The 13,158-nt window shown below is 39.0% G+C and overlaps 1 protein-coding gene across 17 annotated transcripts in view; it reads right to left on the reverse strand.

Annotated features, from left to right (window-relative positions):
* Positions 1-13,158, reverse strand: part of znf536 (zinc finger protein 536) — a 597,614-nt gene that overhangs the window by 115,575 nt on the left and 468,881 nt on the right. For 16 of the 17 annotated variants that reach the window (XM_072596176.1, XM_072596180.1, XM_072596174.1 and 13 more), the window contains one exon: positions 1,937-3,589. In XM_072596176.1, coding sequence (XP_072452277.1) covers positions 1,937-3,589 — 1,653 coding nt within the window. Of the gene's footprint in view, positions 1-569; positions 591-1,936; positions 3,590-13,158 lie in introns of those variants that run through there. The other variant, XM_072596190.1, reaches the window with a different exon arrangement.

Consider the following 13,158-nt stretch of genomic DNA (forward strand, 5'->3'; position numbering starts at 1 on the left):
GAGCCACTGAAGTAACAATTTCAGTTGTAGCTGACAACTACTGGAAAATGGAAAACCTTCCAATATGGCAGGCAAAATGGTCAGACATACTCGATGTGATGTGGCACACCTCCAATTAAAGTTCTGGTGGCAGACTAATGATCTGTTCCGGGAAAGTCTTTCTGGAACTTTGTCTGCCTTAAACATCATTGGACAAGCTGGGAGAAACATATATCTTGTGGTTTTACAAAAATAAAAACAGGCTTTGGGTATGAGTTCCATTGATACAAATTTAAATAGTGCAAAAACACAATGTTGGGCATGCAGAGTTAAAATTCTGGAATTCCCTATATAACAGCAATGCAGGGTCTTGTTACTTGCAGGGTAAAATGTATGAGCACTGATGCTTGTACACAAGAACCTGACTTTACAAAATTAGTAATGGCTACACAGCTGAAACATCAGAGCAAAAAGCAAGTTCATCCATTGTTCTGCCTGTTTTGAGTTTAGCAAGGCTGTGCATGCCAGGCTTAATACTTCAATTCAATTCAGCTTCACCATGTCTTTTCCTTGTCTGGTCAACTGCATAAAATCGTCACTACTTCATTAATCTGTTAAGATAAAAATCAAACTCAAATCTGCAGTCCACAATTTAGGATTCACTTTGGTCTTTGGCTAATTATTTAGATTTAATTAAATCTGTGCAAAAAACTGCAGTCAAAGTATGCCTGTATACAACAAAGCATAAGATCTATTGAAATAAGGAAGTCTTTTATTCATGTTACAACGATCACATCTCTCAAAGTGTTTCATGTGGAATTAATTATGTTGAAGTGTAGTGACTGTTGTTAAGTCAACAAAATGTAAACATGTCAAATTTATTTGGCAGCACTTCCTAAATCTATAACCTCCACCACCTAGAAAAACAGGGACAGCAAATCCATGGTAACACCACCTTCATGATCCCTTCCAATTCACAGGCCATCCTAACCTGGAAATACATCAGTGTTCCTTCATCACATTGAGTTAAAATTCTAGAACTCCCTACACAACAGCAATGCAATAGAACTTTCACCACATGGACTGCAGTAATTCAATCAGGCAGCTCATCAGCATCTTCTCCAGGCCAAAAGGGAACAGGCAATAAAGCTGACATTGCCAGTGACTCCCAAATCCCACAAATTTATTAAAAACTCAATCAATATCTTTGCCATTTCAAAGTGAAGTCTTCCTTCCTGAAAATTGAGTTGTACAGTACATAAGAAAATCCCATGAAATGGATAACAGTCAGAAAAAAACACCTTGATCTCAACAGTAAATCATTTAAAAGAAAATAATCCATAACATTTACTACACTTTTTTTTCCCCGTGTGTAGCCAGTTCTCTTCTAGGTTTGCAGAGTTTGTACATTATAGAAATAGAATTATTTTCAAGACGTGACAGATATTTAATTGGACTGCACAGTTAGTGTTAGGTTTTTTTTAGCATTTATCAGCTCTAACTCTGTTCTGGTGGAACATGTGTTACAACTAAAGACCAATTGAAAGATTATAAAATCCATAAATAAACTCCTACATCATTTTCTAGTTACTCAGTAGGAAGTAACAATATGTTGCTTCACTTGTAAAAGTATCTCTCTGTAATTGAAATATGTCCGAAGTCTTTTCACTTCCATGGGTGACTCTCTCATTAACTAAACTTTCATTCTATTTTTCTGAAACTGAAAGATTTTGTAAGCTATTAAACATTTGCTGTGAATATCTGTAAAAATTGATTGGAAACAGAATGGCTTCAATTTTGATATGCAAACTCGAGAAAAGGGCAAAGAACAATCGAAAGGAGAGTGCAACAATATTGTGAAGTTATGCTGAAATTCCATAAAGCCATGCTGTAAAGTTTTTTTTAGCTGTCTAATGGGTTCATTGCTTTTTGAAAGTTGGATTTATTTGACACCCACCTGATAAATCTGATCTCTTAGTGCTGCTGCTGCTGCTGACTGAACTATTTCCAATACCATTGAAAGCTGCCATGTTGTCTGTGCTGTAAGCTCTCAGAACAGAGAGCATGTTCATCTGCTGGTCCAGAAGCTGATGGTCATGGACATGCTCCTGTTTGACCAGTCCTGGTGGAATATCATGAGATGGCAGACGATTTAAATTGTGCCAAGGTCCACCTTGAGGTTTACCCATGGAGCTCAAAAGGTTCTGTGAAAGAGCTGCACTATGAATTGGATCTTCCTCGTCAGAACTTTCTTCATCAGAGGTCAACGGTTGGTTTATGTCTGCTAATGCATCTTGATCATCCACATCTTGATCATTTACAGACCCTGTGTCATCACTGCATGGTTGATTACCAACTTCACCAGAAGGACTCATGCTTGCAGCTCCTGCTGAAGCAAGGTTCAGTTTATTTGCAGGTGGACATATCATTTCGGATTCATGAGCTGTACTCAAAATAGGTGTTCCTGGACCACCAACATTTGAATATTTATTGAATTGTTTGTAAAAGTCTGTGACTAAAGAACTCAGGCTGGAGTCCAAGGGGTTAGCAAAAGACTTCTTGTGATCTCCCAAAGAATCACTAGATAGGCCATGTTGTGAAATCTTATCGGTGGAGGAATCAGCCTTGTCAAGTGGCTTTGCAGCTGTCACATCTTGCTTATTAACAACAGGAGAAACTGGCAGACAGGTTTTTTTTGCAACAGAGGAAGGCTCACCTTGAAGATCATTCCCATTTCCAGCAATTCCTAAAAGATTTTCCTTCCGCTTTGATTTTCCCAGGTGATTTGCTTGAAGGTGAAGAACCATTAACTCCATTGATGAAGTTGTGAAGGAACAGAATAGACACCCATGCCAAGTAATATTATCCTGAATGGTAATGGTTGCACCAGGAATTGAGGGAGAATCACGTGAAGGAGGTCTCACAGATAAATCCAATGGTTCATACTGGGATTTTTCTGCAGTTGATCTTGATTTGACAACCGCTTTTGCTGCAGATGGTTGACCTTCAGCCCTTCCTTCACAATCATCCGAGCCTACATTCTTTGTGTGTTTCTCAAGTGTTGGTTTCGAGCTAGCCTGTTTTGCACTTGTGGTTTCATTATAGACTCTTTCCATCATTTCTTTCTCTTTCTCCAAAGATCTCAGTCCAAAAGTATCAATAAAAGCTTGCAAAGACCCTTGAAAGTTGACTCCATTTCCAGCTAGACTCTGGAAAGCTCTACTCAGATCAGAAAGACTGGGAGTTTCTTCACTACACACTTCAGAAGTAGTTTTCAAATTTTCAGATTGATGCTCTGCTGTGACACCAGCTCCAAGTCCATGGCACTCTGCAGATGGAAGAACTCCTATAGGCCACGGCTGTGGGACCAAGCCACTCCTGAGGTCAGTTCCTGGCACACTTTTCGATACTCCTCTCAGTATTTCTGGTCTAATAAAAACCTGGCTTTTGTTTGCTGTCTCTTCAGAATGTTCTTGATGCGTGTGGGATTGACCCAATAAAGGACTTGTTCCATTCTGCCGCTCCCGGTGGTGGCGTTCTAAGTGATACTTCAGGGATGCTGACTGGGTTCCAGCATAGTCACAATGAGGACACTTGTACGGCTTTTCTCCTAAATAATTGAAAGAAAGTAGCAAGCTTTTATTTTTGCAGACAAATATTCCACCACAATTTGGATTCGAACTATTTCTCTAGTGTAATGAAAAAAGAGAAATCATAGTTTTAAAAAGTCTCAATGAGCTTGAACATACCAAATAATTTCAAAACCTTAAACTTTATTACATTCTATATGATATTGAAATGAATGATTTAAGACTTACAATGCAGTAAATCATGGATACAATTAGCAAACGACATGTTGTGCAAGTCATTTATCATTATTTGTAGAGCATTATTCAAGAATTAATTTAACAATTTTTAGAAAATAGTACTGGTTTAAAAAATACGTCTGTGGTTCAAAGTGTATTCAATGCTTGGTGTAAATAAAACACTTTTTTAACATGCACAATGGCTTGTGCACATTTATATCCATTTTCATTTAAATATGCAGATTTGTATTTGCACTGGTTTGATAAATGTTCAAATGAAAACAAATAAAAGGAGTATTATGCTGTGTTCATGTAGCAGGGATTTTTAGAATAATATTCTCCTGTTGTGCATATATTTCCATAATTTATCTGTTTTGAGGGTTAATATATTTCTCTCCTATGTTAGATAAAGGTCATGTACTCATCTTGCTCGACTTTTCAGCAAAACTCTTTATTTTCCTCCATTTCCTTCACAAATTACATTTTCTTTTAAATGGAATATTAAGGACAACAAGGATTTGAAATATAATCACTGCATTCCATCTATTGTGCCTTAATCAACTTCTATCAACAAGTTTCTCCTGTAGTTATAATCTCTTGTAAATCAGAAACAAAGCAAAATGGGTTGAATAGCCTCTAATTAAAACATATCCTTTCACGTTCACTAATCTGAAGCAAATGGGGCATTAGAATGCTGCCCTGGATTGAATCAGCTCAGTTAATAAGGAAACAAACTGAGGATTCCAAACTCTTCCTCAGCCAAAGGTGGTATATTATAATTTTTTTTAACCATAAGTTGTTGCATGATTTAAGTTCTGAAAGTGCTTCATGCAAAACACATAAAACTGTTCAGAACGTTTCCAATGGCTAACCAAGTTGCTATCCTATTTTTCGCAGCTTTAGCCTGCCATTCAGTACTGACAGATATAAAGCCATTCAATGTTTTGTCTTGAAATTCAATGGCACCACCTCTGCATGGTTGTAGGATCATGCATTAAGCACCAGAAGTGAGGTTCCCAACAAATTGGTAAATGTAGAAATAGAAGCCTCCAAGGCCTACAGCTGAAAATGATGTGAGGACCTTTTCATATGCACAGAGTGAGATGAAGGCCTATAAAATTGGTCTGCCCTGTACACATTTGGCAGACATTAAAGGGTCACTTCAGGATCCCAGCACCAAAGGAGAAAAACTTACCTGAATATTGAGTGATTGCACTATCTCTACTTGAACAAGGAACAAAGAAAAATTTAAGCTTATATAGCACCTTTAATATTGTGAAGTACCTCAAAAGATTTGGAGGAGAGGAACAAAGCAGAATTAGTCACAAAGCTTTTGGTACATACAACAACTGCTGGATGAGGACACAGCTTTTAAGGAGGGTTTTAAAGGAACAAAGAGTGGGATAAAAAGGCTTAGGAGTAAACTTCAGAACTCAAGTCCTAAGCAGTTGAATGCACATCCACATATGATGGAGTAGTTAAAATCAAGAGGCCAGGTTTAATTGAGAACTGAGGATGAGTGCAGGAATCTTGGAGGGCTGTGAGCTGGAGCAGATTACAGAGATAGGAAGTGGATAAGACAATGGAAGGATTTGAAAACAGAAATGAGAAACTTAAAATCACCATGTTGTTTGTTTGAGAGTTAATGTAATCAGTGAGCAGAGGGGTGATTGTTGGTGTGAGCAAGGCAACAGGTTTCTGGAAGGCCTCAATTTACTGGAAGGTAGAATATGGTGGCCATCCAGCAATGTGATGGAGCAGTAAACCTAAGGGCAACAAAGACTCGGTGAGGATTTCAGCAGTAAATATGCTGACACAGTTCTCCTTCAGCAACTCTCACCCCAACCATTATCAATTGCTTTCCCCTCTTGTAAGTACTAATTTCTTCCTGATTGCTTCCCCACCTCTCTCTGGAAATTAAAATCTTCACTGACGAGCAGCTTGGGACTAATCTGAAAGTGTCAGGAACTTGCTGGTCTCAAGTAAATGGTGACAGAGACTAAATTTTGGATGTGGGCAAGCATATTATTCCAGCACCTAAATTTGTTTCAATACACATGCATATGGAATTACTGCCCAACTTTGGCTTTGCTAGTTGGCTGACTGGTATGAAAGGTGCTGGGCCATGCAGTCTAGAAACATCAAAGGCTTGATGACAAGTTAGAGCTTAGCTCACCAATTTCAAATGGTCTAACAGTAGGAAAGCTACAAATTTTCATTCTTACATCATGTGTGGCAGCATTGGGAAAATGACTGAATCCTAAAACTCAGCACAGGAGAAACCTCCCCAAATAGTTTTTAAATAGGGAGGTTGGGGGAAGGGTACTAATTGGAGTTAGCCTTGTTACATCCAAAACAGTCTGGGAGTTGCCAAGGGGTTTCCAAGGTGTTGAGGCAGGGTACCTAAAAAGGTCCTCCATGGTGCTCTTGGACACTATTTCAGTGTTATTAAAAAAAACCTCATTACCATTTACCCATTTCAACTTACCCATGTCTCTCATGGTCCCTCAACCCTCAATATCAGACTATGTCCCTCTGTCTTATCATGCATAGCCCTATGCCAACTTAGCACCAACTCATGCCAAACTATGATCACCACTCGCCAACGTTTGAACTTACACCATCCATGCCAACTCATGGATCACCATCAGCAGACCTCAGGGGCCAGACTGAGATGAAAACAAAAGTACTCTAAGTATTCATTACATACTTCATTATGTTAAAAATAAACACTCATTGTAAAATGACAGTTAATACATTACAATTCTTTCAAGTACTTAATCCTATATAAAACTAACAATACTACAATGGTTTGATGTTGCCTTCTGAAAGATGGCTGACAAGGAAATCTGTCCATTCTTATTACCTGGCAAAAGACATTCTGAATGGATTTACAATCAACTTGTTTGGCCACATTACAAATTCACTTTCCATGGCGAACAAATCCTGGTATGGGATATAACCTGCAGCTTCTGGTTGAAGGGTAGGACACATACCAGCATGTCACAAGTCCTCTGGCCCCACATCAAAAGTATATAATCTCTTTATAACTGCTTGGAACTGTCAATCATATTGTGAATTTACTAGCATTCCACCATGTTAATGGTAAAATGTGTAATGATAGCCCTCAGACTGACATCAACAAACATCCACTGATGCTGCAAACACCTTTTTTCTCTAACTGAAACACAACAAGCCTCTTTTTAAATTTAAGGAGCAGGGATTTTGACTTCCTTGACAATTGGCAGTTTCAGACACTTTATTCGCCCTCCATGCGCATTTATGCCCCTGTATAATAATCCAAAAGGGATACCTGACCTCTCCAAAGAGTTTAAACCTTTTCCTCAAATTTATAAATCCCATAAATGGTGCTTCACAGACCTCAGATGAAAATTGTTTCAGAGTGAAGTTGGATGCACGAATAAATGTGCTGCTGCTCCATAAGCGGAGAATGTGCAAAATACATCCTGACCCCCTTCACCTCTGGCAAAAATGGTTGGCTAAGGTGTGGAACTTCTATCCTGTTTTGCTAAGGTATGGGGTCCTTTCCTCTCCATGCAAGTCTCATCTTTGATATCAGATTGCTGAGATTTGTTGAGAAAAATTTCTACTATAAAGTACAGGCTGATAGGCATTGAACGAGACCATAATCAAGGCTCTAGAGTTAACATAGAACATAGAACATAGAAAAATACAGCGCAGTACAGGCCCTTTGGCCCTCGATGTTGCGCCGATCCAAGCCCACCTAACCTACACTAGCCCAATAACCTCCATATGCTTGTCCAATGCCCGCTTAAATGACCATAAAGAGGGAGAGTCCACCACTGCTACTGGCAGGGCATTCCATGAACTCACAACCCGCTGAGTAAAAAATCTACCCCTAACATCTGTCCTATACCAACCTCCCCTTAATTTAAAGCTGTGTCCCCTAGTAACAGCTGACTCCATACACGGAAAAAGGTTCTCACTGTCAACCCTATCTAAACCCCTAATCATCTTGTACACCTCTATCAAATCTCCCCTAAACCTTCTTTTCTCCAATGAGAAAAGTCCCAAGTGCCTCAGCCTTTCCTCATACGATCTTCCTACCATGCCAGGCAACATCCTGGTAAACCTCCTCTGCACTCGTTCCAATGCCTCCACATCCTTCCTATAGTATGGCGACCAAAACTGCACACAATACTCCAGATGAGGCCGCACCAGAGTCTTATACAACTGCAACATGACCTCAGGACTCCGGAACTCAATTCCTCTACCAATAAAGCCTAGTACACCATATGCCTTCTTCACAGCACTATTTACCTGGGTGGCAACTTTCAAAGATCTGTGTACATGTACACCAAGATTCCTCTGCTCATCCACACTACCAAGTAGTCTACCATTAGCCCAGTAATCCATCTTCTTGTTACTCCTACCAAAGTGAATGACTTCACACTTAGCTACATTGAATTCCATTTGCCAACTTACTGCCCAGCTCTGCAACTTATCTATATCATGCTGTAACCTGCCACATCCTTCTTCGCTGTCCACAACTCCACCGACTTTCGTGTCATCCGCAAACTTGCTCACCCAGCCTTCAAGCCCCTCCTCCAGGTCATTTATAAAAATGACAAACAGCAATGGTCCCAAAACAGATCCTTGTGGAACACCGCTAGTAACTGCGCTCCAAGATGAACCTATACCATCAGCTACTACCCTCTGTCTCCTTCCAGCCAGCCAATTCCTAATCCAAACCTCTAATGCACCCTCAATGCCATACCTCCGTAATGTTTGCAGTAGTCTACCATGGGGTACCTTATCGAACGCCTTGCTAAAATCCATATACACCACATCCACTGCTTTACCCTCGTCCACTTCCTTGGTCACCTTCTCAAAGAATTCAATAAGGTTTGTGAGGCACGACCTGCCCTTCACAAAACCATGCTGACTATCTTTGATCACATTATTCCTATCCAGATGTTCATAAATCCTATCCCTTACAATTCTCTCTAAGACTTTGCCCACAACAGAAGTGAGACTCACTGGCCTATAGTTACTCGGGCTATCCCTGCTCCCCTTCTTGAACAAGGGGACCACATTCGCTATCCTCCAGTCTTCTGGCACTATTCCCGTAGACAACGACGACATAAAAATCAAGGCCAATGGCTCCGCTATCTCTTCCCTAGCTTCCCAGAGGATCCTAGGATAAATGCCATCAGGCCCAGTTAACGTCCAAAAGCACTCACTATTGCCCTCACAGATGATGAACTGTTACTTGGATGAGGTAGCTGAGGACAGCTGGTGCTCACTGAATATTACTTCAGTGAAAATAAAAACTCTGTTAATATAGGGTTACTATTGGTAGTAGAAATTGCTGAAGTCACCCTCTCATTAAAGCACAATCCCAGTCATCCATTGAATGGCCATTGGGAAAAAATTTAAATTACATTAAGTTCCAAAAGATGGGATTGCTAGAATCACTTCTATGGTGGATAAAGGTAGAACGTAGTTTTGATTGAGCTGAAACTGAAGGCTCAAAAAAACTGTTCTTTTTTGTGGAACTAAACTGCTGCACTGCATGTATTGTCTACAAACCAGATTTATCCTTATTATGAAAAGCATTATAATTAATCTAACACAAACTTGTGACCGTGGTATTTTTCTACTAACAAGGTTTTACATTAAGACTGCTGAATTCTGATATTTGCACGATGTACCTGATCATCTTTGATTTCCATCATCTAAATTTTCAGTTAATCAGATTCAAGTTAAATAAAATATTCCGCAACTGTGCAGGATGACTGCACTAAGTACAATAACTGACATTCACAGTATGCCAGATACAGGCTCATATCTTCCATAAGTCCAGGGTCACACAACATGGCTATATGACCTTGTGCTGATTATCATTTTTTCTTAAATGCCTGTTTTATTAGTAATGAATGAAGCATACACAAGAATGCTTTATTCATGATGAACAAAGAGGGCATTGAATAACTTATTCAATGGGCGGCTCTCAATTTTCCATTATGCAACCTTGGATTAATATCGGCATACATAACACGAGGTGTCTGCTAGTTATTAATCTTCCAGCAGGTAACATTTTAAAAAATCAGTTCTTCTTTTTGAAAAATTCTTTATGTCCCAGCAAAATTAACACTGAAAAACTACAATTGTATTATTATATATTGGATGATAAATATAAATTCCAACATTTTAAAAGTAATAATCTGAAAACTTTTTTACATTCAAAATATTCAAACTACCTTTTGAATAAAGATGAATGTACTAACTACTACATTTGTTAAAGCCTGGTTAACTATTTCATGAAATCTGTAACATAGTCTGTTCAGCTTTCATAATTAAACCTGTATTAGTTCAAATGGCACATGGCCTAGTGAGAATGTTCTGATAAGATCAAAGGTCACCCAATAGAGCCAAATGACCTAATTTTGACATCACAGTGAAGTTTGGATTTGCATTACAGAAAAAAAAACTGAAAACTGTCATGGTTTGCCCTGGTTATTTAAAGTACTTTCTTGAATATACATCATGCTGATTCAAGAGATTAGGTACATGATTTCGCTCTGACCAAATTTTTTAAATTAGTCTTGGTGCTTTATAAAATATTTTTCAACACAGATTGTCTATTACCAGAGTTACTCATTTGTGATAAATGAATTGATTTTAGAGGCTACAATATAAGCTTTATCACCAAGTGATGAGGTGTGATTTTTGATTTAAAAGAATTTTAATAATCTACAAACACCATTGTTATAATTTTATATTAATGTGTATGCATTACATTTCATCCTAATACTTTCATCATAAAATACTAATACTTTCAAATGTTGAGCTTTATTCACTCAGAAAGGCTGAAATAAATATTCTTCACAGAAAAGCTACAGTGCATTAATATAAATTGTCCACACGATTCCCCTAAGCCTATATGCTGTAAATATGAAGACTATTGCACAGCTGCTTATTGCTAAACAGTGCCTTGACTAGAAGGGGACAATCTGTGTTTCTAATTGCTGTCATTGAAGCCTAGATTCATTTTGTGACTTTCCCATTAAAATGTGAGCATTAATTTGTATAATGAAATATCACCCACTGCGGTATTCATTAGCCATGCCCTACTGTATACTTCACATTGTTAGCTAGCCAGAAACTGTAGCTAATTTCACTAATGGACATCTTCCTACTAAATCTTTGCTGGAAAATTAATATGGTAACATTACCTCTTTAACTTTTTGGAAATTTAAATTCAGTTAATTCCTTTTTGCCAGATTTGCTATAAGCTATTAATCCAGAGATAAATTCAGCTGTATTTGGGAATCTACGCCTTTAAATTGGATGGTCTGGTAGCTTGGACACAAGAACACCTGCCTCCTGACCAGATGGTCATAGGTTTAAGTCCCAGGTTCCATCTTTTATGTGAGTTTACATTTTGCCAGTCCTTGGCCAGGCTGCTGAATGGAATCCTTCAACATAGTTGGATACCATATCTCATAAGCAGCAGTACGAGGTATAATTGACCCTCCCTAGTTGTAAGTATATTACCACTCTATCAAATCCAGAGGGGCATTACTGAAAAATATTAAGCTAAAGTGTCCACAAGAAGTGAGAAATATACATAGAAACTCCATGGATGAATAGGGTTTAAAAATGGAGCTCCAGAAAATTATAAATCAATGTATGTAAGTCTTACTGAGGGAAAACGTGATTAATTGGGTATTAATTGCCAAGGGAGCTAATTGAGCTGCACCTGTTTAATAAGCTAACACTAATCTTGTTGGTTTCATTTTGTCTCTTTCATTTCTTGTATCCATTTTCTTTCATTTGTATATTCCTCTCTTCCATGAAAATAGTGATCTCTGACACATTTGTTATGGCACAAAACCTTTGGTCCTGAGGTCCTTGCTAGCTTCTCACATTTAAACATACTGATAAGTCCCAAACAGACAACTGTTTATTTGTGATTATTTGGATCAATTTTTCAAGGTAGGCTACTCTCTTTATGTTTAGTAATGGAGTTTTGAGTTTCACAAACTTATAAAAAGTCCAGATGGCTGCTCAGCCGATCTTGTACACAGCACCGCATGTGCTGTGCTCACATTAGATATGGAAATAACTTGTTCACAGCAAAACTCTACTTCTGCAACACCATACAGATAGAAGTAACTCCTGATTAGTTTAGAAATGCAGAAACAAAGATTTGAATTTTACCAAAAAGCTTCAAGTGTCAATTTCAGGTGTACCAGTTCAAACACTGCCAGCGTTGAAGACATGTTGAATTGAAAAGATAGAGAAGTGGCATAGATAACATTTCATTGCATTCTCACATTCATAAATGTATTGCTATTTTACATCACTACTTACCTGATCAACTTTCAACGTAACTGCAGCTACCTGTCCTTCTATGAAACAACATGTTGCATAACATCTTGTCATTGTTCAGGACTTACAGTGGCCTACACCCTGACTGACTTGGAAGGACAATCCTGACCAATGAATGATGAGGTCTTTGACTGATCTATGACACCTCTTGACTGACTTACCATTAATCAGCTTACTGTTAATCAGGGCAGAATGTGATCCATTTTCAAGACTGAAATGATTTTGAATCCCTGACCCTGGCTGTCTTAGCGGCCGGCTAACCATCTCCCAGCCCCTGAACTAAGGTCAGATAATAGACAATAGGTGCAGGAGTAGGCCATCCTGCCCTTCAAGCCTGGCTGATCAGCCTTAATCAGGATCCTGTTCCTGCCTTATCTCCATAACACTTGACTCCATTATCCTTGAGAGATCTATCCAACTCTTTCTTAAATGAATCCAGAGACTGGGCCTCCACTGCCCTCTGGGGCAGAGCATTCCACACAGCCACCACTCTCTGGGTGAAGAAGTTTCTCCTCATCTCTGTCCTAAATGGTCTACCCCTTATTTTTAAGCTGTGTCCTCTGGTTCGGTACTCACCCATCAGCGGAAACATGTTTCCTGCCTCCAGAGTGTCCAGTCCTTTAATAATCTTATATGTCTCAATCAGATCCCCTGTCAGTCTTCTAAACTCAAGGGTATACAAGCCCAGTCACTCCACTTTTTCAGTGTAAGGTAGTCCCGCCATTCCAGGAATTGACCTCGTGAACCTACACTGCACTCCCTCAATAGCCAGAATGTCTTTCTTCAAATTTGGAGACCAGAACTGCACACAATACTGCAGGTGTGGTCTCACCAGGGCCCTGTACAGCTGCAGAAGAACCTCTTTGCTTCAATACTCAATCCCTCTTGTTATGAAGGCCAGCATGCTATTAGCCTTCTTCACTACCTGCTGTACCTGCATGCCCCTGATTTACTATGCCAAGCCCATGACTGAAGTCAGTCCCTCTTGTTTTGA

Source organism: Chiloscyllium punctatum, chromosome 26, assembly GCF_047496795.1.
Source record: "Chiloscyllium punctatum isolate Juve2018m chromosome 26, sChiPun1.3, whole genome shotgun sequence".
Lineage (NCBI taxonomy): Eukaryota > Metazoa > Chordata > Chondrichthyes > Orectolobiformes > Hemiscylliidae > Chiloscyllium > Chiloscyllium punctatum.